General features: G+C 45.5%; 1 protein-coding gene across 3 annotated transcripts in view; it reads right to left on the bottom strand.

Moving 5' to 3' along the window:
* Positions 1-22: 22 nt before the first annotated feature.
* The window catches only part of LOC100441217 (nuclear pore complex-interacting protein family member B13), a 104362-nt gene continuing 79976 nt past the window's right edge, over positions 23-24408 (bottom strand). For all 3 annotated transcript variants that reach the window (XM_054533593.2, XM_054533597.2, XM_054533591.2), the window contains 8 exons: positions 11433-11532; positions 11131-11269; positions 8067-8168; positions 7024-7084; positions 6742-6914; positions 6530-6624; positions 5291-5364; positions 23-3532 (listed from right to left, as the gene is read on the bottom strand). In XM_054533593.2, coding sequence (XP_054389568.1) covers positions 2435-3532; positions 5291-5364; positions 6530-6624; positions 6742-6914; positions 7024-7084; positions 8067-8168; positions 11131-11269; positions 11433-11532 — 1842 coding nt within the window. In that variant the 3' untranslated portion in view covers positions 23-2434. The remainder of the gene's footprint in view (positions 3533-5290; positions 5365-6529; positions 6625-6741; positions 6915-7023; positions 7085-8066; positions 8169-11130; positions 11270-11432; positions 11533-24408) is intronic.

The following is a 24408-nucleotide window of genomic DNA, read 5'->3' as shown; positions in this document are numbered from 1 at the left end:
AGAGAACCACAGTAGTCACCTGTGTCTGTGCCTTGCTTCTTTATTGGGGACATGAGGGTTGGAACAGCACATTTCAGCTACATATATGAACAAATCCTTTATTATTATTATAATTTTTTTGTGTGAAAGCGTTACAAATTTTTTCACTTGTATGTACAGAGAGGTTTTTCTGAATATTTATTTTAAGGGTAAAATCACTTTTGCTTGAGTTTATTACTGCTTGAGGTTGAGCCTTTTGAGTATTTAAAAAATATATGCCAAGAGAACTACTCTCCCAAGGAAAATATTGCCACAATTTGTAGACAATGTAACCTTCAAGCATGTGCTACTTTTTTGTCCCTGTATCTAAATCAAATCAGGAACTGTGTATATATTTTTTAAAGATTTGCTTTTGAAACTTGAAAAACAGTGTGATGCAATTACTGCTGTTCTAGCCCCCAAAGAGTTTTCTGTGCAAAACCTCGAGAATCAATAAAGATGGAAGGGAGAAATTGGAATGTTTTAACTGCAGCCCTCAGAACTTTAGTAACAGCATAACAAATTAAAAATAACTCATGCCACAGTATGTCGTCTTCGTGCGTCTTGCAATGAACTGTTTCAGTGGCCGGTCCTCTTTCTTAGTATATGAAAGGACAAGGATTTTTGTTCTTGTTGTTATTTTAAGTTTACTGGGGAAAGTGCATTTGGCAAAATGAAATGGTAGTCAAGCCTATTGCAACAAAGTTAGGAAGTTTGTTGTTTATTATAAACAGAAAGTATGTGAAAGTACACTTCAGATAGAGTTTTTCTTAATTACTTATTGCCTAGATTTTCAATAGACAATCCAAAGTCTCCCCTTCGTGTTGCCATCATCTTGTTAAATCAGCCATTTTAGAGAGGCACGTGATGAGTGTTGCAACATAATGACAAAGATGGCTACTGTGCCTTGTGTTAATGAATCATACAGTAATCTAACCTGGAAATGAATGAAACTATTACTCCTGAGAATTACATTGTATAGCCCCACAGGTAAAATTTAATTCAAAACATGTTAAACATTATTTTCATGTACTACGGACAAGTACAAATAGGTTTACATTACTGGATTTTCAGAAGTAAGTAGTTTCCCTTTTCCTAGTCTTCTGTGCATGTGATGATAATTTCTTTTACTGCATTATGAAATAAAAGAATTATGTATTTTAACTAAAACAAAAAAATAAAAACAACAACAACAAAACAGAGAGAAAATAATCAACTAGAGAAAAATGGTACAGGTCCCAGGGGACATGAGACTGGAAATGTCAGTCATCTCAAAAAATCATCAACTAGAGAGGAAGAAAAGGTACCAGAAGACACTTGAGGGGAGGTGTCTGTGATGCCAGAAAATCATCAGCTTGAGAAAATGGTAGGAGTCCCAAGGGAAAGTCAACTGCAGGTGTCTGCGGTCTCAGAAAATCATCCGCTGGAGACGGTGGTTGAGGTGCCAGAAGACACTCGAGGGGACATGTCTGTGGTCTCAGAAAATCATCAACTGGAGAACGTGGAAGAGGAACCAAAAGACACTTGAGAAGTGTCTTGAGTCTGAGAAAATCATCAGCTGGAGAAAATGGTACCGGTCCTAGGCGACACTTGATAGGAGGTGTCTGTGGTCCCAGAAAATCATCACCTGGAGAAGGTGGAAAAGGTATGAGAAGATGCTCAGGAGGTGTCTGCAATCTCAGAAAATCATCAGCTGGAGAAAATGATCGTGGTCCCAGGGGACAGTTGATGGGAGGTGTCTATGCTCTCAGAAAATCATCAACTGGAGAAGGTGGAAGAGGTAGCAGAAGACACTAGGGAGGTGTCTTGAGGTTGAAAGAATCATCAACTGGAGAAGGTGGAAGAGGTATGAAAAGACACTCGGTGGGGGTGTCTTCAGTCTCGGAAAATCATCAGCTTGAGAAAACGGACCAGGTCCCAGGCGACAGTGGATGGGATGTGTCTGTGGTCTGAAAATATCATCAACTGGAGAAGGTGGAATAGGTACCAGAAGACACTCGAGAGGTATCTTGAGGCTCAGAGAATCATCAACTGGAGAAGGTGGAAGAGGTATGAAAAGACACTCAGGGGGTGTCTTCAGTCTCGGAAAATCATCAGCTTGAGAAAATGGACCAGGTCCCAGGCGAGAGTTGACAGGACGTGTTTGTGGTCTGAGAATATCATGAACTGGAAAAGGTGGAAGAGGTAGCAGAAGACACTCGGGAGGTGTCTTGAGGCTCAGAGAATCATCAACTGGAGAAGGTGGAAGAGGTAGGAAAAAACAGTCGGGAGGTATCTTGTTTCAACTAAAATCATCAGCTCGAGGAAATGGTACAGGTCCCAGGCGACAGTGGACGGGAGGAGTCTGGTGTCAGTAAATCATCAACTGCAGAAGGTGGAAGAGGTACCAGAGGACACTCAGGAGGTATCCTGAGGCTCACAGAATCGACTGGAGAAGGTGGAAGAGGTATGGAAAACACTCGGGAGGTGTCTCGAGTCTCGGAAAATGATCAGATTGAGAAAATGGTCCAGGTCCCAGGTGAGAGTGGACAAGAGGTATCGGTGCTGTCAGAAAATCAACTGGAGAAGGTGGAAGAGGTACGAGAAGACACTCGAGGGGTATCTTGAGGCTCAGAGAATCATCAACTGGAGGAGGTGGAAGAGGTACGAAACGACAGTTGGGAGGAGTCTTGAGTCTCCGAGTATCATGAGCTTTAGAAAATGGTCCAGGTCGCAGGCGAGAGTGGATGGCAGCTGTCTGTGGTCTCACAAAGTCATCAACTGGAGAAGGTGAAAGAGGTGCCAGAAGACACTCAGGCGCTGTCTGGAGGCTCAGAGAATCATCTACTGGAGAAGATGTAAGAGGTACGAAAAAACAGTCGGGAGGTGTCTTGAGTCTCCTAAAATCATCAGCTCGAGGAAACGGTAGAGGTCCCAGGTGACACTCGACTGGAGGTCTCTGTGGTGTCAGAAAATCATCAACTGGAGAAGGTGGAAGGGGTGCGAAAAAACAGTTAGGAGGTTTCTTGAGTCTCCTGATATCATCAGCTCGATGAAATGGTACAGGTCTCAGGTGACACTGGACGGGAGGTGTTTGTGGTCTCAGAAAATCATCAACTGGAGAAGGTGGAAGGGGTACCAGAAGACACTTGGGAGGTGTCTTGAGGCTCAGCGAATCATCAACTGGAGAAGGGGAAATTAGTATGAAAAGACCCTTGGGAGGTGTCTTGAGTCTCGGAAAATCATCAGCTCGAGGAAGTGGTTCAAGTCCCAGGGCACACTCGTCTTGAGGTGTCTCTCTTCTCAGAAAATCATCAGTTGTAGAATGTGGTTGAGGTCCTAGTGGACACTGTAGTCGAGAAAGAGTCAGCAGTCTCAGACACCCTTTAACTGATGGATGTGGTTGACCTCTCAGATCACACTGAGGTGGAGGAGTTGGCTTGTGGCCCATCCTTTTTCTTAAAGTTTCAGCCGTGAGGAAGGGCCAGTAGGGCAACCCTGAGGAATGATGGTGCTCCACTGCCGCCATCCTGACCTGTAGGGCCGAAGGAGGAAATGTTTTCACACATATTCATTTGACGGACAAAATTACCGCCACCAACACAGGCTGCACCTTCTGTTGCTGGTGATAGATTTTTGCACCTTTCCCTCCTCCAGGTTTCAAAATAGCAGTATCAGTGTCATAATATCACCCTTCCACTGAGTACTGCCCACAGCTGGGGAGTAAAGAAAAGTCATTGGGACACACTGTTGTCTCCACATGCCACTGTGTCTGTTTGCAAATGGAGGCAGGCTGGGGTCCTGCCCCAGGGAAGACAGAGTAATAACAGGGTAATAAAGAAGCATGTTTGAGACACAGGAGTGTCTATGTCTATCCTCTTTCCTCCCTCACAGCCATCACCAGAGCATGTTTCTTGCACCAGGTCAACAGAGAGTAAGAGAGGCATGAAAAGCCCATTGTCCACACATGTTACATCTTCTTTTTGGAGAATGTTTTCCAGGCCTTTTATGTTCTGTCTCTGATTCTCAGAACTCTGCAAGGTCAGTGTGACCACCCTGCTCCAAATCGAAGAAAACAGAGGTTTCCACAGGAAGGAGAAATTGTGCCCAGGGTCACACAGCTTGCAAGAGGCAGAGTGGAAGTTGATTCCAGCTCTGCCTGCGGGACCCTCTCATTTCCCCTCTGTTTCCCTTCTGGACAAAGGATCTTCTTCACTCTGGAGGTGCCACCCATGAGAACAAAGAGCTCTGGAGAGATGTGGATTCCTGAAGAGCTTCAGGGGAACTGGGAGAGGGATTTCTGACAGAACAATCTTATCTCAAGAAGTCAGTTAGACATGGCTGTAATATTTCTTTTCACTCCCAGGTAATACCAAATTGTAAGTGCACTAGGACATAAAGAATACTTTTGTCCATTGAAAAATGAGGTGGGAATTCTAAAGAAAGCAAGTTTTAAAACTGTGTTTCACTTCAAGTGTACAAGTCCCATCATGTGTAATCATAGGACCCAACAGCTTTTGAAGGTACAGAGGCCACACAAGAACCAGCTTAGCTGAGCATCATTTAAGGCCTTCATTTGGAATTGTCCCTGTGGGTAATAAGTTACATTCACTCTTCACTAATTTACAGTCAGGGCCTATTTGCTATTACAAATATGGAACCTCTGACACTTAGAACATTAGATCAGGGGCTCCACTGGGTGGGTATGAAGGTGTTTTTGCACAACACGGTTACCAACAGGGATGGGACTGTGATGAACTATGGAATTGGCCTTGTCAAAGAGCATTCAAAATTGCACAAAGCACAAATTAATGTTAGATTAATGTGTTTTCACTATTTTCATTTCTGGGAATACAGCAGATATTTCAAATGTTAATCACCTACATTATAGCAGAATGCAAACAAAATCACAGCAAAAGAAAATCCCACATATTTCGGAAATGAGACCCCACAACATCTTGGGTAAGGTGGATCAGTCAGAGTTCACCGCGCCATGAGACCTACAGTACTGGAGGTCAGTGGTGCCTCCTCGTGTTATTTCTGGAAACAGAACAGTAAAAGCCCTTCAGCCCTCGGTCCCTGAGCTTTTATGGATTCTGGAGGTGCCACCAACGATGATCAGCTGGGAATGGAGAAGGCTGAAAGCTCATGGAGAAGATTTTGCTTCTCAAGAAGTCGAGACAGAAAAGGCACCACAGAACCCACAGAGCAGAGGCCAGGCCAGGAGAGGGTGTTGTCGGAAAAGACCAAAGCGTCCTGATATAGGAAGAGTGAAAACGTCCCCAGCATTTACCTTTGTCTTCTCTGTGTTTTCAGCTGGGACGCCGCTGCTGTTCCTCATGGGAACCCAATGAGGTCCTGAATCTGCTAAGGGCCAGAGAAGGGAATGGGGCTAAATCTGGCTTGCATGTTCTGTGCAGAATAAGAAAAACTCCATACCCTCCGCTGCCATCTCACTCTCTGCCACACAGGTCCCTTACCAGAGGCACAGGGTTTATTGACCACATGCCTCAGAGGACTCTGGAGCCCTCTGGACCCTCATCCTTGAGGAAGATACCACAGAGCCCTGGTCCAGGGGTATTCTTAACTCTCAACAGGCTGTGAACAGGTCGGGCTCTAACCAGCTGGAAATGAGCTCTAAATCAGTACATATCAGAGGAAATCACTCATCATGTGAGCACAGACTCAAAATTAAAATAGGAACAGCCATGGTTGGAAGAATATCAATAAACCCTGGACAGGAACAGCACTGCTCCTCTTCTTCAAGCCATAGGGACATTTAAAATTCTGTGGATTCATAGTTAATCTAACTTTCATACCTCGCCAGGTATTATCAATACTTATGAACAGAAATGGACATAAAGAGATGAACAGTCATGAGAAAAGGTAAGAGCTACAGAAATTAACTGGAAACTTTTAGGGTTACACTTCAAATGTTAGAGGAGTAGGATTACATAGAAATTTAACTTACTAATGGAGTTATATAGTTGACAATAAACAACTTAAACAAAAAGAATGAAGGAAGTTCCAAAAAGTGAAAATAAATGCTTCTTTTCTTAAAGCAGACCTCAAGCTACAATATTGATCCATGAAGACACGGCCAGAAAATCTCTGCTCTCATCAGCACATGTGGCTCCCATTCTAAAGTGCTATTGTTGTTTTCTCAAGTGAAAGAAAAATAAATCCTTCACACTGAGTCAAGGTGGAAAGGCGAGCTGGCCCATCTGCCTTCTAGGCTCAACTCCTCAGTTAAAAGTAACCAAGACATCAGGGTGGCGCAACGTCCACAGTCAGTGGAGCGGCCTGAGCTCCACCATTCACAGGGGACTAGCCAAGAGCCATTCAGCTCGGGCACCTGAGAAAAATAGGGTCCTGCCACCCAGCGAGACAACTGTTCTCTTTATAAGTGCTTGGAATTGTTTCCAGGAAACATAACAATCACCCCACCCGAGCCCTCATCCCCAAAAGGAGAAGCAAGGTGTGTGGATTGTGCAGCACCAATTAAGCGGCTGCCTTCACAGCGAGCTCCTACCCCTCCAGAAAGGGTTCTCTAGGCCCGGTCGTCCCTGGACTGGCTCCTGACTCATGCGTCTCTCTGGCACTCTCTGCTTTTGCCTCATTTCACACCTAGAAGACATAGAAAGAATTGACTTGAAGAATTAAAACACCAAGTTCTTTACTAGATGCTCAAAGCTTTATCTCAAAACAAAAACATCCTTTAAAATGTCCATCACAATGACCTACCTGTGCTGCTTGTAGGCAGCCTTCTTCTCTGCCATCTCCCTTTGCAAGGCTTGAGCACAGAGCTGTGGGGAGAAAAATACATCCATGTCCTGACCTGGCAGACTATATCCAAAAGCAAGGAAAACAAACAAACTTACTGAGTTGGCAAGAGGTTTTCTTGCAGAAGGGGCGATCTGAAAAAGCCAACACATGAGAAATTGAATGTTGAGAGAGTCTAAGGGCCGTGGCATCATCTGCATCAGCACTGAACTATCCTGCAACTGCGGGGAGGAAGCTCCTTACTTTGCATCTGTAGTAGTCCTCTGCCCGCCGCCGCAACTCTTGCGTGCGTTGAAACAGTTTCCTACGGATTACAATCACTTTCATCAGATAAAGCACCACTTTCAGGATGATTTTAAATAATCTGCCATGTTTCTGTTATCCTCACAACTGTACCCTTACACAATCTATCTATACCTAGAAAACGTATTTCAGATGGCTATAAGAGTACAGTCTGAGCCGGTCGCGGTGGCTGATGCCTGTAATCCCAGCACTCTGGGAGGCTGAGGCGGGTGGATCACGAGGTCAGGAGATTGAGAACATCGTGGCTAATACGGTGAAACCCCATCTCTACTAAAAATACAAAAAATTAGCCAGACGTGGTGGCAGGCACCTGTAATCCCAGCTACTCGGGAGGCTGAGGCAGGGGAATCACTTGAACCTGGGAGGCAGAGGTTACAGTGAGCCAAGATCATGTCATTGCACTCCAGGCTGGGTGACAGAGCGAGACTCCGCCTCAGAAAAAATAACAAAAACAAAAAAACAGTACAGTCTGATCCAAACTGTTGCTGTATTGATTCCTCCTCTTTTGCTTACTGCCTGCTGACTTCTGAGTTGACAATTTCCTTCCCCGTTCTCAGTATATCCCTAATTCATCCTTCATTGAGCATCTTTTATCATAAAGCTCTATTCTCTTTGTATTAATATCCTTGCCATGTTTCACAGGGCAGAAACAGCTGGGCTTATAAACAGGCATAGTCCTTTTGAAGGATGTGGTTGATCCTACAACAACACACTTTCCTAAGGGTGACAACAACTCACTCCACCCACACAATCTAGCTGGCAATGGGGTCAGGAGACGTTTTGCTACTTCACATCTTTTGGTCACTGGTAAATCTTAAGGTACTTTGTTTTCTGTTTTGTCAACTCTCTCTCTCTCTCTCTGGATATGTCTTCTGACCATTTGTTTCTATTTCTGCATTTACTGGGTCTAAACATTGTACAAAGGTTAAAAACAACATTCCAATGGGGGTTTCCTAAGAGGGTGGGGTTGTTTCTGAACTCACAGGTAGGTGTGTATTTCTTTCATATCCAATTTCCCATTCTCCTCTGCCTCTGATAGCTGCCTCTTGTTTTCTGCTTGCTCACATTCTTTCATGTTTTGTTTCCTGAGATTAGAAGGGAGGGAAATGCACACACATGATCCACCAGCCCATGTGGGATTCCCTCTGCCCTTCTGGCATCTGAAGGCTGTGATTCAAAGATCCCCCCTGCAACCTTCCCATAAATGAACCAACTGATTCTCACAACCAAAGGGAGAATTGACACCTCCCATTGAGGGACAAAGAAATATCACACTCTGGCCTGCTGGCAAGTCACCTGTCATTTCCAGCTCATCTTCATAGTTCTATAGTTAGTCCTATTCTTTAGTAAATAAAGACTATTAAAAGCTTCTATGAAGTGCACTATGTGTGTCTCTGGGGTCAGTCTTGTGCTTGACACAGCGAAAGCTCATTTTAGTTCAGTGTGAAAAACCAGACCTCACCAACTCATCACAACTAACTCCATCGGAAGCAGAGGAATGCTCCTCATCTGACTCCTCCTGTGGGAGACCTGATTCTCAGTCAGAGGCTGATGCCGGAACTGAGACCATCAGCCATAGAGAGATCCTTCCAGAATATGGTGTCATTAACCCTGCAGTTCACTACTGCACTTTGCCATGATTCAGGACTGGAACTCTTGTCATCGACTTTAATGATCCTGGTTGAGAGAAAAGGCAATCTGAATGCTGGGCACATCTATTGAATTAGAAATGACCGGAATGGCTCCTAAGTCAGGGTGTTATGTCCTGAAAATAGATGACAACTGCAAACCATCCACCCTGGTGTTGACTGACTTTAACAAGGTTCAGTTCACAGAGAGTGAGGGCAGAAAAAGGAAATGGCCTAAAAAGGTAAGTTTGCTGTGTTGCCCTCACACCACTTGATTCATGGTCCTGATCCTAAGGACCTCACCTGATACTTGGTTTTATAGGAAGGATGTGTAAAATTCCCAGAATGCTAGGAAACAGGGACAAAAACACTTCAAATAGAAAGTTAATGAACTTGTTTCTGACCACAGGGCATCCTTCAGCACATGCTGTCTGGAGTGGTCTCAAACAAGGAGTGTGTGGTGAAGTTCTGAGAATGCAATGGGAGCAGGGTCCTCTCCCCACGCTAAATGAGCTCACAGATTAATGCAAATGAGAAGCCAGTGAGGACCTCACTACTCCTGCTGTGCACTTGGGAACTACAAACACAAAACCTGACTCTGGAGGGAAGCTAAGGAAGCATTCTAATCTTGAGTTGACATAAGTGCATCTGAAGCTTCCGATCTCCGATGAGAACAATGGGGGACACCAAACAGAATATAAAACCCATGATTGAATACATCAAATTGCTAACATGGCAGTAAACAGACATGAGGTCAAGATGGAGAAGAAGGAAACCCAGGACGAAAGTCAACCTTGCATTTGGAACCCATTTCCCTGAGTTTCATTGCTGAATTCCAGAAGGGACTACTGAGATGCGAAGCAGAGCAGCTTTTGCACACATGCATGCGATTAGATGAAAAACAAGTGGATTGAGGGTCTGCCAATGAAAGCGACCCGTACTGAAGTCCACTGGCTCTGGTTGAGACCCAGAAGAGTCACACATCAGAACAGAGGTGGATAGGAAATACCCTGGCCTTTGTAGGGACTGAGCCTGCACTGACGACCTCAATTGCAGCCTGTATGGAGGACCCCTCACTATCCCCCAGAAGTAGACTCCCATCTCTTCTGCAGCAAGTTAACATGCTACTAGGCCTCAATTCATTGCTAAATATTTTTTAACAAGTATCTCACATTTAACAAAAAAAGATCAGTCATATGGCAGCAAAATACAATGTAATATGACCAAAACGTGAAAGACTGTGAAAATGAATCTGGAGGTGACCCAAGCAGTGAATTCAACAATCCAGGCTGGGAGCAGTGGCTCACGCTGGGAGGCAGATGCAGGCGGATCACCTGAGGTCAGGAGTTCAAGACTAGCCTGGCCAACATGGTGAACCCCGGTCTTTACTAAAAATACAAAAATTGGGCTGGGCACAGTGGCCCACACCTGTAATCCCAGCACATTGGCAGGCCAAGGTGTGCGGATCATGATGTCAGGAGTTCTAGACCAGCCTGGCCAATATGGTGAAACCCCGCCTCTACTAAAAATACAAAAATTATCCGGGCATGGTGGCATATGCCTGTAGTCCCAGCTACTCAAGAGGCTGAGGGATAAGAATCGCTTGAACCTGGGAGGCAGAGGTTGCAGTGAGCCAAGATCACACCACTGCACTCTAGCCTGGGTGACAGAGTGAGACTCTGCCTCAAAAAAAAAAAAAAAAAAAAAATTGGCTGACTGTGGTGGCACACACCTGTAATCCAAGCTACTCGGGAGGCTGAGGCAGAATTGCTTCAACCTGGGAGGCAGAGGTTACAGTGAGCCAATATTGCGCCATAGCACTCCAGCCTGGCGACAGAGTGAGACTCTATCTCAAAATTTAAAAAAAAAAAAAAAAAAAAAAAAGGCTGGGTATGGTGGCTCCCACCTCTAATCCAGCACTTTGGGAGGCTGAGGCGGGTGGATCACCTGAGGTCAGAAGTTCGAGACCGGCCTGGACAACATGGCGAAACCCCATCTCTAGTAAAAATACAAAAATTAGCTGGGCATGGTGGTGGGCACCTGTAATCCCAGCTACTTGGGAGGCTGAGGCAGGAGAATTGCTTGAACCCAAAAGGCAGTGAGTCGAGATCCTGCCAGTGCACTACAGCCTGGGCAACAAGAGCAAAGCTCCGTCTCAGGAAAAAAAAAAAAAAAAGAGAAAGGAAAACCAATGCCAGTACTAGCACCTCCTCTTCCCCCGAAAAAATTACAAACAAGAATGTAGGAAGGGAAAGGAATTATGCGGATTAAACTAATCAAGCAGAAAGGACAAACTCAATTTTGAACCCACTGAATTTGCCACAAATATTGTAGAAAATATTCTCAAGGACTTTACAGTTGTCTACTTTGATTGGCACATGGTTCATAACAACAGTATTTGTGTCAAGGCACATCTTACTCTTCCTCGGCAGTCTTCCTCTGTCCATTGATTTTGTAATGACTGTTGACCTTCCTTGTCACTTTATGGACTTCAGCTCGAACTTTGGCTTCCATATGTCTCCATGAAGTAAAGAGGTCTTCCAGGCCAATTTTAATTCCTGGAAAGGAAGAAACCCTTTTCTTTGTGTGCATACAAATGGACCTCAGCCCTTGGTGAGAGTGAGGAGAGGAGAAGGTGAGAAACCTGAGGGCAAGAAGCTGTTCTTTCCCTTTCCAGGGCAAACTCATTTCCACACTATGGGGACTCCAACAGAGCCATACCTTCCCGGCTACGGCTATTGGACCTCCAGGCTTTCCGCTGTACATCCTTGGATCCGTCATGTACATTTTGTGACTTTAAGACAGTCTTGAGGAACGACACCTAGGAAATAATAATTTAAGAATAACGGCTGGGCACGCTGGCTCATGCCTATAATCCCAGCACTTTGGGAGGCCGAGGCGGGTGGATCATGGGGTCAGGAGTTCAAGACCAGCCTGGCCAAGATGGTGAAACCCCGTCTCTACTAAAAATACAAAAATTAGCCGGGTATGGCTGCGGGCGCCTGTAATCCGAGCTACTTGGGAGGCTGAGGCAAAGAACCATTTGAAGCCGGGAGGCGGAGGTTGCAGTGAGCCGAGATCACCGGGAGGTGGTGCATGCCTGTAATCCCAACTAGTCGGGAGGCTGAGGCAGGAGAATCACTTGAACCCAGGAGGAAAATGTTGTAGTGAGCTGAGATTGTGCCATTGCACTCCAACCTGGGCAACAAGATTGAAACTCTGTCTCAAAAAAAAAAAAAAAAAAATAGGCCAGGTGCGGTAGCTCACGCCTGTAATCCCAGCACTTTGGGAGGCTGAGGCAGGTGAATCACAAGGTCAAAAGATGGAGACCATCCTGGCCAACATGGTGAAACCCCGTCTCTACTAAAAATGCAAAAATTAGCTGAGCATGGTGGCGCACACCTGTAGTCCCAGCTACTAGGGAGGCTGAGGCAGGAGAACTGCTTGAATCCGGGAGGCAGAGGTTGCAGTGAGCCGAGATCACACCACTGCACTCCAGCCTGGTGACAGAGTGAGACTCCGTCTCAAAAAAAAAAAAAAAAAAAAAAAAAAGACATGAATATACTTCACACAACTGAACTGCACACTTCAACACGGTTAGATGGTAATTATCATGTTATAAGTATTTTACCACAGGTTAACATGTTTCACAACTTGAAAAGGAAGTAATTACCTTCAGCTCTCCGAGTTCTAGAATTTGTAACATTTCACCCCCTGCTCCTTCCTGATCTGCACTGGAGCATCTTCCTTCTACCCCTGCTCTACTCAGAGTCCACTTTCCCTTCCCTCACATCAGCTTCATTGAGGCTGGTTTGAACCTAACGCAAAACACTCTCACTAATGACTGAATTCCCACCAAGATTTCCATATTATCACAGTATGCTTTTAGTCTTCTAAGATATTAAATATTTGTTCTCATCATAGCTAAAATGCAATGCAAATCCCATCTCAGATGTGGGTCAGATACCTATGAATCTCCTGAGGTAGTCACTGAAATAACTTTTTTTTTTTTTTTTTTTGAGATGGAGTGTCACTCTCACCCATGCTGAAGTGCAGTGGTGCTACCTTGGCTCACGGCAACCTCCACCTCCCAGATTCAAGCGATTCTTGTGCCTCAGCCTCCCAAGTAGCTGGGATTACAGGCGCCCACTACCGTGTCTGGCTAATTTTTGTCTTTTTAGTAGAGCTGGGGTTTCACCATGTTGGCCCATCTGGTCTTGAACTCCTGACCTCAAGTGATCCACCTGCCTCAGCCTCCCAAACTGCTGAGATTACAGGCATGAGCCACCACACCTGGCCTGAAATAATATCTTTCAAATTCTTTGAAGAATTTGTTCTTTTCTGATTTCTGCACATAGGATAAAAAACAAAACATGTACTAGGATTTCGAGAGAAGCAATGGGTAATCTAAAAAGATGAAAGAGCAACCACATCTATCCCACAGCTACCGCTAGATTTCATAGGAAAGGTAGCTGGCCCAGTTTGGAGCTAGGAGGAATGTCAAACACATGAAGAAATGAGAAGCAAGGAAATGCCATCATGCATGAATGCTTCATGGCACCCATGATGTCCCTGCTTAGGAGGTAGTGGTACAGATGACTAGATGACAAGGACAAAGATGAGAAGGCGCAAAGTTGTCCAAGTCCAACAGCTCAACTGAACTTTCCTAAATGGAATTTTTAAAAAGCGGTAAATTTAAAAACTTCCCCCGGCTCCCGTGGTGGCTGACGCTTGTAATCCCAGCACTTTGGGAGGCTGAGGCGGGTGGATCATTTGAGGTCGGGTTTTGAGACTAGCCTGGCCAACATGGTAAAACTCCGACTCTACTAAAAATACAAAAATTAGCTGGGCATGGTGGTGGGCACCTGTAATCCCAGCTACTTGAGAGGCTGAGGAAGGGGAATCGCTTGAAGCCAGGAGGTGGAGGTTGCAGTGAGCCAAGATCACACCATTATACTCCAGCCTGGGCAACACAGGGAGACTCGTCTTGGGGGTGGGGAAAAAAAAAAAAAACACTTCCTCCAATTTATACTGAAAATTCTCTCTTCAGGACTAAGTGGCATAGAGAATGTTAAATGTGCCTCGATATCTTCATAACTCATATATTTTCTGTTTTCTACATATCTTGAAAGGCAGTGCCAAATGATGTGTAATTATCTAGGTGGTAAAACTGAAACATAAACTTCCTCTTCCCTTGAATATAAAAAAGCATTGTGGTATTAGTACTTTTATCTTGGATCATTGTTCAGAAGGAGGTTCAGCCCCCACACAACCACGTTTTTACTGCCATGAATGGCAAGAGAAAATGTAGAGCTCAACTTACCCAATGGAAAAAAGGCTCAAAAGACAAATTATGGCAGAACTTAGCAGCCAAATTCTTACCAAGTACAGACTTTTCACATACTGATCTCTCTCCAGTTGCAACTGGGAACATGCACTTTGAATGATGTCATTCAAAATTACCCTGCCCAGATACACTTTTCATTGATTCTCTGGAGGGCAGTTCTAAGAGATTCTCTGGGGCTTTCTCTGCATCATGAGACGCAGTGCAGTTCTGCCCTTCACCTTCTGGCAGTTTGTCACCTCGTCCCTATGACCTCAGAGGAACTTTGTCTCAGGCCAATTGTTTGTTCCTTGAGCTCTTTCATTTCCCCTAAAAATCATTTGCTGCCCCTCTAAATGTCCTACATCTCCATCTATCTCCCTCTCCCCTCAGAAGAGGGTGCTCTTTAAGCATCAACCATCCGGCCCTTCTAGCAGTCTCATTTTTCAGCTGGTTCCCATGTTTATGACTGTTCTATGTTTTTCTTCTCCTGTTAAGCTGTCTGTTGTCAGCTCATTTCTGCAGTGAATCTTCAGAGAGGAGACTGGAAGCTTTCCTTCCACCCATATGCTAGAACTATAAAGCAGAAGAGTTTAGAAAGAATTTCCTATTTAAGTGATGAAACCTCATACTCCATTTCTGATAAATAACACTAAGGTTAAAAAAAGTTATTTGTGACCAAAAGCTCTGTTGACATTTTATTAAACAAACACCAACCTATTTAATTTTCATAATGTAAATGGCAGATATTTTCATAATTCTTATGCTAACAAATCATTTTCCTGATTTTTTGGGTAAAGCCACATATTCATAATGAAGTCCAGAAACGTGAACTGTTTTAAATAATTTCTTCTTATTTGTGATTACAATTATACCTCTACAGAAAGTTAGTATACTCACACAAAGGCTAGTTTTCCAGAGGAAAATGGCAAGTGTAGAAATTCCCAGAAACACAATAATGATAACTATCCAAGGAATTCCACAAAAGTCAGTCCCAGGATGAAAATCATCAGGCACAGAATTGATAACCTGGAATAATATTAGTTGAAATAATGAAAAGGTCAATGACACTGACAATATTTCACTCAGAAAGAATCATCCTTAGAAACCATCAACCTCCTCCAAAAGGTAACCACATCCCTCAGATATCACCGTGGGATTCCACTGCTACAAAAAAGAACAGAAGTTAGAAGTCTCATGTTTTTCAGATGGCTGGTAGTGTTTTTAGGCATTGCAAATGCGGGGTGTCGTCTTTATTGGTATAAAGCAGGGATATCCAATCTTTTGGCTTCCCTGGCTATATTAAAGCAAAGTTGTCTTGAGACACACATAACATACACTAACACTAACAATAGCTGATGATCTAAAAAAAAAACCTTTTTTTTTTTTTTTTTTTGGAGACAGAGTTCCGCTCCGCAGAGTCGTCCTCCTTCAGCCTCCCAAGTAGCTGATATTACAGGTCTCTGCCACCATGCCCGACTAATTTTTGTATTTTTAGTAGAGATGAGGTTTCACCATGTTGGCTAGCCTGGTCTCGAATTCCTGACAGGCGATCTGCCTGCCTCAGCCTCCCAAAGTGCTGGGATTACAGGTGTGAGCCACCGTGCCTGGCCACTTTTTGCTTTTGTTCTTGTTTGTTGTTTTTGAGATGGGGTCTCACTCTGTCACCCAGGCTGGAGTGCAGTGGCGTGCTCTCGGCTCACTGCAACCTCTGCCTCTCAGGTTCAAGTGATTCTCCTGCCTCAGCCTCCTGAGTAGCTGTGAGTACAGGTGCCTGACAGTGCACTCAACAAATTTTTGTATTTTTTGTGGAGATGGGGTTTTGCCATGTTGGCCAGGGTGGTCTCAAACTCCTGACCTCAGGTAATCTGCCCGCCTCAGCCTCCCAAAGTGCTGGGATTACAGGCAAGAACCACTGCGCTTGGCCAAAATCTCATAATGTTTTAAGAAAGTTTACAAATTTGTGTTGAACTGCATTCAAAACTGTCCTGGGCCACATGCAGCCCATCACTCATGGGTAAGACACGCTAAGTATAAAGTAATTATCTTATCTTTTCTGTTTTGAGACAAAGTCTTGCTCTGTTACCCAGGCTAGATTGCAGTGGCATGATCTCAGGTCACTGCAACCTCCGCCTCCCGGGTTCAAGTGATTCTCCTGCCTCAGCCTACTGAGCAAATGGGATTACAGGTGCCTGCCACCGTGCTTGGCTAATTTTTGTATTTTTAGTAGAGACAGGGTTTCACCGTCTTGGCCAGGCTGGTCTCCAACTCCTGACCTCATGATCTACCTGCCTCGGCCTCCCAAAGTGCTGGGAATACAGGTGTGAGCCACTGCGCCTGGCCAGTAGTTATCTTTTCTTTAAAGTTATTTACTTGTTTTTTAAATTGATGTGTAACATTGGATGCATTTATTATATATCACATGATAAAAGAATCCCTCTAAATAATACTTCTCTGTTGGATTATGTGAATCTTTGTCATTTAAAGCTCAGCATAAGTAAAAAAAAAAAAAAAAAAAAAAAAAAAAAAATACAATGAAAGGATTACTTCATTCACAAATAAGTATCAAATTTTAGTGCTTAAAAATTAACAAGGTGGGCCGGGCGGGGTGGCTCATGCTTGTAATCCCAGCAATTTGGGAAGCCGAGGTGGGTGGATCACGAGATCAGGAGATTGAGACCATCCTAGCTAACATGGTGAAACCCCATCTCCACTAAAAATACAAAAAATTAGCAGGGCCTGGTGGCACGCGCCTATAGTTCCAGCTACTCGGGAGGCTGAGGCAGAAGAATCACTTGAACCGGGGAGGCAGAGGTTGCAGTGAGCCGAGATTGCACCACTGCACTCAGCCTGGGTGACAGAGTGAGACTCCGCCTCCAAAAAAAAAAAAAAAAAAAAATACCAAGGTGGAGATCACGGAAATGGCATGAAGAGTGTGGGATTTCTCTAAGATTGTTCATATTCATTCCATTAGACGCTTATGTGAGTGAACACGAAGACTTCCCCTGAGTAAGTTCAGACAGCTTGTGATAGCATTTCTACATCGATTCCTCAGGATTTAACTATATATTTTTGAAAACATCTCAATTTTAAATGTTTCTTTCAAGATGGTGAATTAAACAGAGATAGCCCTTCAACAGGTTGAACTCAGCATATGCTGAGTCTGAAATGCAAATGATGGAGTTAGAGAACCATACAACAACGGTAATGATTCAGAAACATGGTGTTGAGCAAAATAAGGCAGACACAAAAGAGTACCTATGGCATGGCATACATCTGTATACGCGAAATTCCAGAATAAGCAAGCTAACCCATGATAAGAAGGAGACTGGCTGGGAAGAGTGAGAGTTCACTTTCTGGGGTGACATACTAGTTAGATCTTGGCTGGGCACGGTGGTTTACACTTGTAATCCCAACGCTTTGGGAGGCCGAGGTGGGCGGATCGCCTGAGGTCGGGAGTTGAAAACCAGCCTGACCAACATGGAGAAACCCTATCTCTACTAAAAATACAAAATTAGCTGGCTGTGGTGGCACACGGCTGTAATCCCAGCCACTCGGGAGGCTGAGGCAGGAGAATTGCTCGAACCTGGGAAGCAGAGGTTGCGGTCAGCTGATATTGTGCCACTGCACCCCAAAGGGCAACAAGGGATATTGTGCCATTGCACTCCAGCCTGGGCAACAAGGGAGAAACTCTGTCTCAAAAAAATAATAAAAAATAAAAATAAAAATAATAAAAATAAAATAATGTAGATCTTGAACGGGGGTTGGGTTATGCTGGTGTACGTAATTCCCAAAGTTAGTAAACTTACACTTAAGGTTATATATTTTGGCGGGGCGCGGTGGCTCACACCTGTAATCCCAGCACTTTGGGAGGCTGAGGCAGGCAGATCACGAGGTCGAGAGATAGAGACTATCCTGGCGAACATGGTGAAACCTCATCTAAACTAAAAATAGAAAAATTAGCCAGGCGTGGTGGTCTGCGTTTGTAATCCCAGCTACTCAGGAGGCTGAGGCAGGACAATTGCTTGAACCCCAGAAGCGGAGGTTGCAGTGAGCTGAGATCTTGCCACTGCACTCCAGCCTGGGCGACACAGTGAGACTCTGTCTAAAAAAAAAAAAAAAAAAATTCGTCAAACCAGATGACACAAATCAAATGATATTTCACTTTGTTTTGGTCCATTTTGTTTGTTTGAGACAAGAGTGCAGTGGGGCCATCTCAGCTCACTGCAACTTCCAGCTCTTAGGCCCAAGCGATCCTCCCACCTCAGCCTCTCCGGTAACTGGGATAACAGGCACGCACCACCAGGCCCGACTAATCTTTTTTGGAATTTTTTGTAGAGATGGGGTTTCGCTATGATGCCCTGGCTAGACTTCAACTCCTGGACTCAAGTGCTCTGCCCACCTCGGCCCCCTAAAGTGCTGGGATTACAGGCCTGAGCTGTGTAATTTCATGCCACATGACACAGCCCGGTAACAAGGAAGAAACCACGCGGATCCAGCGTCTACTCACATAGGTGGGGTGATGGCTGATAAATCCCAGCAGGAGGAGCCAAAAGAGCAGCCACCACACCGGCATGTCCTGGTCCTCTCAGGGCGCCCTGAGGCGGCCAGGACAGAGGCGGGGGTGGCTTAGGGCGGAGGGAGGGAAGGGGAAGGGGACGGGGAGGCAGAGGGAAGGGGAAGGGGAGGGGAGGGAAGGGAAGGGAAAGGAAGAGAAGGGGGCTGTTGGGCACCTGGAGGTGGAAGAGGAGGAGGAGGAGGAGGAGAAAGAGGTCTGGGAAAGGATCCGGTTCAAATTAAGTTCTCAAGCGCTGGTGGAAGGTTTAGCTACAGGTCACGGAGAAGGTCAATCAGGGAAGCAACAGGACGCGCAGGGCAAGGGAGCGTGAGGCTTAGGAGCAGTTAAATGGAGACCAAGGTTCTGCTTTCCACCCAACTGCCAAACCTTCTTCGGTCTGGGCCGTCTCTTAGCAACCCCAGGATTTTATACTCCCTCTCCACCAATCCCTGATGCCTGTGGTGCTGCCTCACAATGGACGGTCCGTGCGCGCCCCGCCATTCCAATGCCCCCTCCCCCATCTCAGGCCCCCACGCTCCTCCCAAGGACAGGTCCTGTCTGGAACCTTCAGAAACCTGATTTCTGGTCCTCCCCAACCAGCTCCCTGTCCCTGCTTCTGGGCACTCCTTCCTTCCTGAGCTCCCAGGGTTCCTCAAGGTCAAACATGGAGAAACCCTATCTCTACTAAAAATACAAAATTAGCTGGCCGTGGTGGCACACGGCTGTAATCCCAGCCACTCGGGAGGCTGAGGCAGGAGAATTGCTCGAACCTGGGAAGCAGAGGTTGCGGTGACCTGATATTGTACCACTGTACTCCAATGGGCAACAAGGGATATTGTGCCATTCCACTCCAGCCTGGGCAACAAGGGAGAAACTCTGTCTCAAAAAAATAATAATAATAAAATAAAAATAAAAATAATAAAAATAAAATAATGTAGATCTTGAACGGGGGTTGGGTTATGCTGGTGTACGTACTTTCCAAAGTTAGTAAACTTACACTTAAGGTTATATATTTTGGCGGGGCGCGGTGGCTCACGCCTGTAATCCCAGCACTTTGGGAGGCTGAGGCAGGCAGATCACGAGGTCGAGAGATAGAGACTATCCTGGCAAACATGGTGAAACCCCGTCTATACTAAAAATACAAAAATTAGCCAGGCGTGGTGCTCTGCGCTTGTAATCCCAGCTATTCAGGAGGCTGAGGCAGGACAATTGCTTGAACCCCAGAAGCGGAGGTTGCAGTGAGCTGAGATCTTGCCACTGCACTCCAGCCTGGGCGACACAGTGAGACTCTGTCTAAAAAAAAAAAAAAAAAAGTCGTCAAACCAGATGACACAAATCAAATGATATTTCACTTTGTTTTGGTCCATTTTGTTTGTTTGAGACAAGAGTGCAGTGGGGCCATCTCGGCTCACTGCAACTTCCAGCTCTTAGGCCCAAGCGATCCTCCCACCTCAGCCTCTCCGGTAACTGGGATAACAGGCACGCACCACCAGGCCCGACTAATCTTTTTTGGAATTTTTTGTAGAGATGGGGTTTCACTATGATGCCCTGGCTAGTCTTCAACTCCTGGACTCAAGTGCTCTGCCCACCTCGGCCCCCTAAAGTGCTGGGATTACAGGCCTGAGCTGTGTAATTTCATGCCACATGACACAGCCTGGTAACAAGGAAGAAACCACGTGGATCCAGCGTCTACTCACATAGATGGGGTGATGGCTGATAAATCCCAGCAGGAGGAGCCAAAAGAGCAGCCACCACACCGGCATGTCCTGGTCCTCTCAGGGAGCCCTGAGGCGGCCAGGACAGAGGCGGGGGTGGCTTAGGGCGGGGGGAGGGAAGGGGACGGGGACGGGGAGGCAGAGGGAAGGGGGAGGGGAGGGGAGGGGAGGGAAGGGAAGGGAAAGGAGGAGAAGGGGGCTGTTGGGCACCTGGAGGTGGAAGAGGAGGAGGAGGAGGAGGAGAAAGGGGTCTGGGAAAGGATCCGGTTCAAATTAAGTTCTCAAGCGCTGGTGGAAGGTTTAGCTACAGGTCACGGAGAAGGTCAATCAGGGAAGCAACAGGACGCGCAGGGCAAGGGAGCATGAGGCTTAGGAGCAATTAGATGGAGACCAAGGTTCTGCTTTCCACCCAACTGCCAAACCTTCTTCGGTCTGGGCCGTCTCTTAGCAACGCCGGGATTTTATACTCCCTCTCCACCAATCCCTGATGCCGGTGGTGCTGCCTCACGATGGACGGTCCGCGTGCGCCCCGCCATTCCAACGCCTCCTCCCCCATCTCAGCCCCCCACGCTTCTCCCAAGGACAGGTCCTCTCTGGAACCTTCACAAACCTGATTTCTGGTCCTCCCCAACCAGCTCCCTGTCCCTGCTTCTGGGCACTCCTTCCTTCCTGAGCTCCCAGGATTCCTCAAGGTCACTCTTGGTGACAAAACATAAAAAACAAATGATGGCAAGACGGCAGGAAGAACCTCATACCCAAGCAGAGTGCTAGGTTTTACAGCCCCCGCTCAGCCATTCATATCCTAAGCAACAAAACATCACCAGGATGCGGAAGGTCCCAATAGTAAACCATCTCCATCACATCCACGTAGCCATCAGGCCATCAACCTGTATCTCAGGGACAAATGTTGTAGATACACTCATTTTAAGCATGCATGGTAGATTTACAAAAATTAACCTGACTTATTTTGTTCCAGCAAATCTCAATGTATTTTAGAGCAATCAAATCACACAGCATGTTTCTGATCATATAACTGTGCTAGAAGTTAATGATTAAAAGCTAACTCAAAATTATTATTTGCTTGGAAATTCAAAGTGCCCTTATAAGATATAAACGTAAGAAAGAATCCAAAATGAAACAAGATTGTCTTTAAACTCAATGATAAGATCATAACATGGCAAGAAAATGTCTCCCTCTGGCCTGGGAATTCCACTTTGTGGCACAAGGTTGTGTGATCTCACATCACCCGTAACCCACGTAGACATGTTAACATCCGAAACAGAGTGATGATGTCACTTATCTATATCATCTTACTGCCTGTGTGCATGGACTTTAAATTCTGAACCCAAATGAGGGGGAGAAAACCAAGTTGACCTTCATGATTGACCTTTCAGGGATGTCCAAGAAATCTGCATTTCAAGAAACAAAGTTCATCAGCTTCTCTCCTAGGGTATTTGGCCACAATACCCAGAGGGCTTGGCAGCATCATGAGTGATGGGTGGGGAGCACCAAGCAGGTGGGCAGGACCCAGGGCCTGGTGACCAGGACAGACCCCCACTATCCATCACCTTTGCAGGCCCTGTCCTCAGCTAAACTTCCCAAAGGCCTTCTTCTGCCCGATCACACAGAGTGTGCCCAAACTCACTCAGGCCTCTGGCAGCTGAAAACCACTGCTTTAAATCCCTTTACCATTTATTATGACATAAGGTTACTGTAAGCAGGAAATATTCTACTGATGCTACCAATGGAAAGCCAATGCCTTTACCATAAATAGAAAAACAACCCTAAGAAACAAACAAAACAAAAAACAGGGGCTGAGTGTGGTGGCTCATGCCTGTAATCCCAGCACTTTGGGAGGCCGAGGTGGGCCAATCACAAGGCCAGGACTTCCAGACCAGCCTGGCCAATATGGTGAAACCATGTCTCTAATAAAATACAAAAAGTAGCCGGGTGTGGTGGTGGGCGCCTGTAGTCCCACCTACTTCAGAGGCTGAGGCAGGAGGCAGAGGTTGCAGTGAGTGGAGATTGCACCACTGCACTCCAGCCTAGGCGACAGAGCGAGACTGTCTCAAAAACAGCAACAACAAAGAAACAAACAAAAAACAGGGTTAACAAAACTATGGAATTCAATTCTATTTGTATGCTGCAGCCATGCTCCAGCCCTAGATTTGGCTGGGCACGGTGGCTCATGCCTGTAATCCCAGCACTTTGGGAGGCTGAGGCAGGCAGATCACAAGGTCAGGAGTTTGAGACCAGCCTGGCCAACGTGGTGAAATCCCGGCTCTACTAAACATACAAAAAGTAGCTGGGCATAGTGGCGGGCAGCTGTAGTCCCAGCTACTCCCAACCTGGGAGGCAGAGGTTGCAGTGAGCCGAAATCGTGCCACTGCACTGCAACCTGGGCGACAAGAGCAAAACTCCATCTCAAAACATAAAAATAAATAAATAAAATAAATGAAAAAATAAAATAAAAATAAATTCAAGCTTAGCCTGGGCAACATAGGGAGACCCCATCTCAAAAAAAATAAAAGGCCAGGCACGGTGGCTCACACCTGTAATCCCAGCACTTTGGGAGGCCAAGGTGGGTGGATCACCTGAGGTCAGGAGTTCAATACGAGCCTGGCCAACATGGTAAAATCCTGTCTCTACTAAAAATACAAAAGCTAGCTGGGCGTGGTGGCACATGCCTGTAGTCCTAGCTACTTGGGAGGCTGAGGCAGGAGAATCGCTTGAACCTGGAGGCAGAGGTTGCAATGAGCTGAGATCACACCACTGCACTCCAGCCTGGGCATCAGAGAGAGACTCTATCTCCAAAAAAATAAAAAATAAAAGTAGTCAGGAAGAGACATCAACAAAAATTGGTGATGAATGGGGTAGCAGTGGCACTGGGGAACAAAAGGGAACAGATATTTTGCACTGCAATTGTCATCTCGTTTCTTTTCTTTTTTTTTTTTTGAAATGGAGTCTCCTTCTGTTGCCAGGCTGGAATACAGTGGTGTGATCTCGGCTCACTGCAACCTCCGCCTCCCGGGTTCAAGCGATTCTCCTGCCTTAGCCTCCCAAATAGCTGAGACTACAAGCACATGCCACCATGCCCAGCTAATTTTTTTATTTTTAGTAGACACAGGGTTTCACCATTTTGGTTAGGATTGACTTGATCTCTTGACTTTCTGATCTGCCCACTTCATCCTCCCAAAGTGCTGGGATTACAGGTGTGAGCCATCATGCCTGGCCAATTGTCATCTCTTTTCAATATTGAGCACATATGGGTACGCTGTAAAGGAAACTTTAAAATCTCAGGATCCCAGCCCCCATCTTCTTATGCAAAAGAGAAAGTCATTGCAACACCCTTTTCCAAATGAATAGCTGTTCCTAAGATCATGTAACAGCCAGATAGATGTCTACTCAGCAAGAAAAGGCCTCAGGCATCTGGGAAGGGCTGCGCCCCATAGATCATTCATAAGTAAATTATTTGCTGGCCTCCTATAATCAAGGACATGCCAATGTTAACGTTAGGTCTACAAACTATTTTTTTCTTTGAGATGGAGTCTCTCTCTGTCACCCAGGCTGGAGTGTAGTTGCGCAATCTGGGCTCACTGCAACCTCTGCCTCTCAGGCTCAAGCAATTCTCTTGCCTCAGCCACCTGAATAGCTGGGATTATGGGTGTGTGCCTCCACACTGGGCTAATTTTTGTATTTTTAGTACAGATGGGGTTTCACCATGTTGGCCAGGCTGTTTTCGAACTCCTGACCTCAGGTGATCCACCCGCCTTGGCCTCCCAAAGTGCTGGAATTACAGGTGTGAGCCACTGCACCCAGCTGAGTAAATTTCTTGATTGCACAGAATGTATGGTGATATTGGTGGACTTAAGGACATTGAATTGTTGATCAGGAATAAAGTATTATGTGTGTTTTCTGGGGTCCTGGATAATGCTGTAGCATTCAGGGTAGATTGAGTAAAAAAAATGTAGAGATGGTTTCCTAGTTACTTGTTTTTGCTTCTAATTTTCATTCATTTGCTATTTATTCTCTTCTGGCTTTCCTTGTGTATGCATATATATAAAACCATTATTATTATTATTATTTTTAGTTTCTAGTGGA

Source organism: Pongo abelii, chromosome 18 (assembly GCF_028885655.2).
Source record: "Pongo abelii isolate AG06213 chromosome 18, NHGRI_mPonAbe1-v2.0_pri, whole genome shotgun sequence".
Lineage (NCBI taxonomy): Eukaryota > Metazoa > Chordata > Mammalia > Primates > Hominidae > Pongo > Pongo abelii.
The sequence above is the reverse complement of the archived record's forward strand: the minus strand, read 5'-3'. Positions and strand labels throughout refer to the sequence as shown.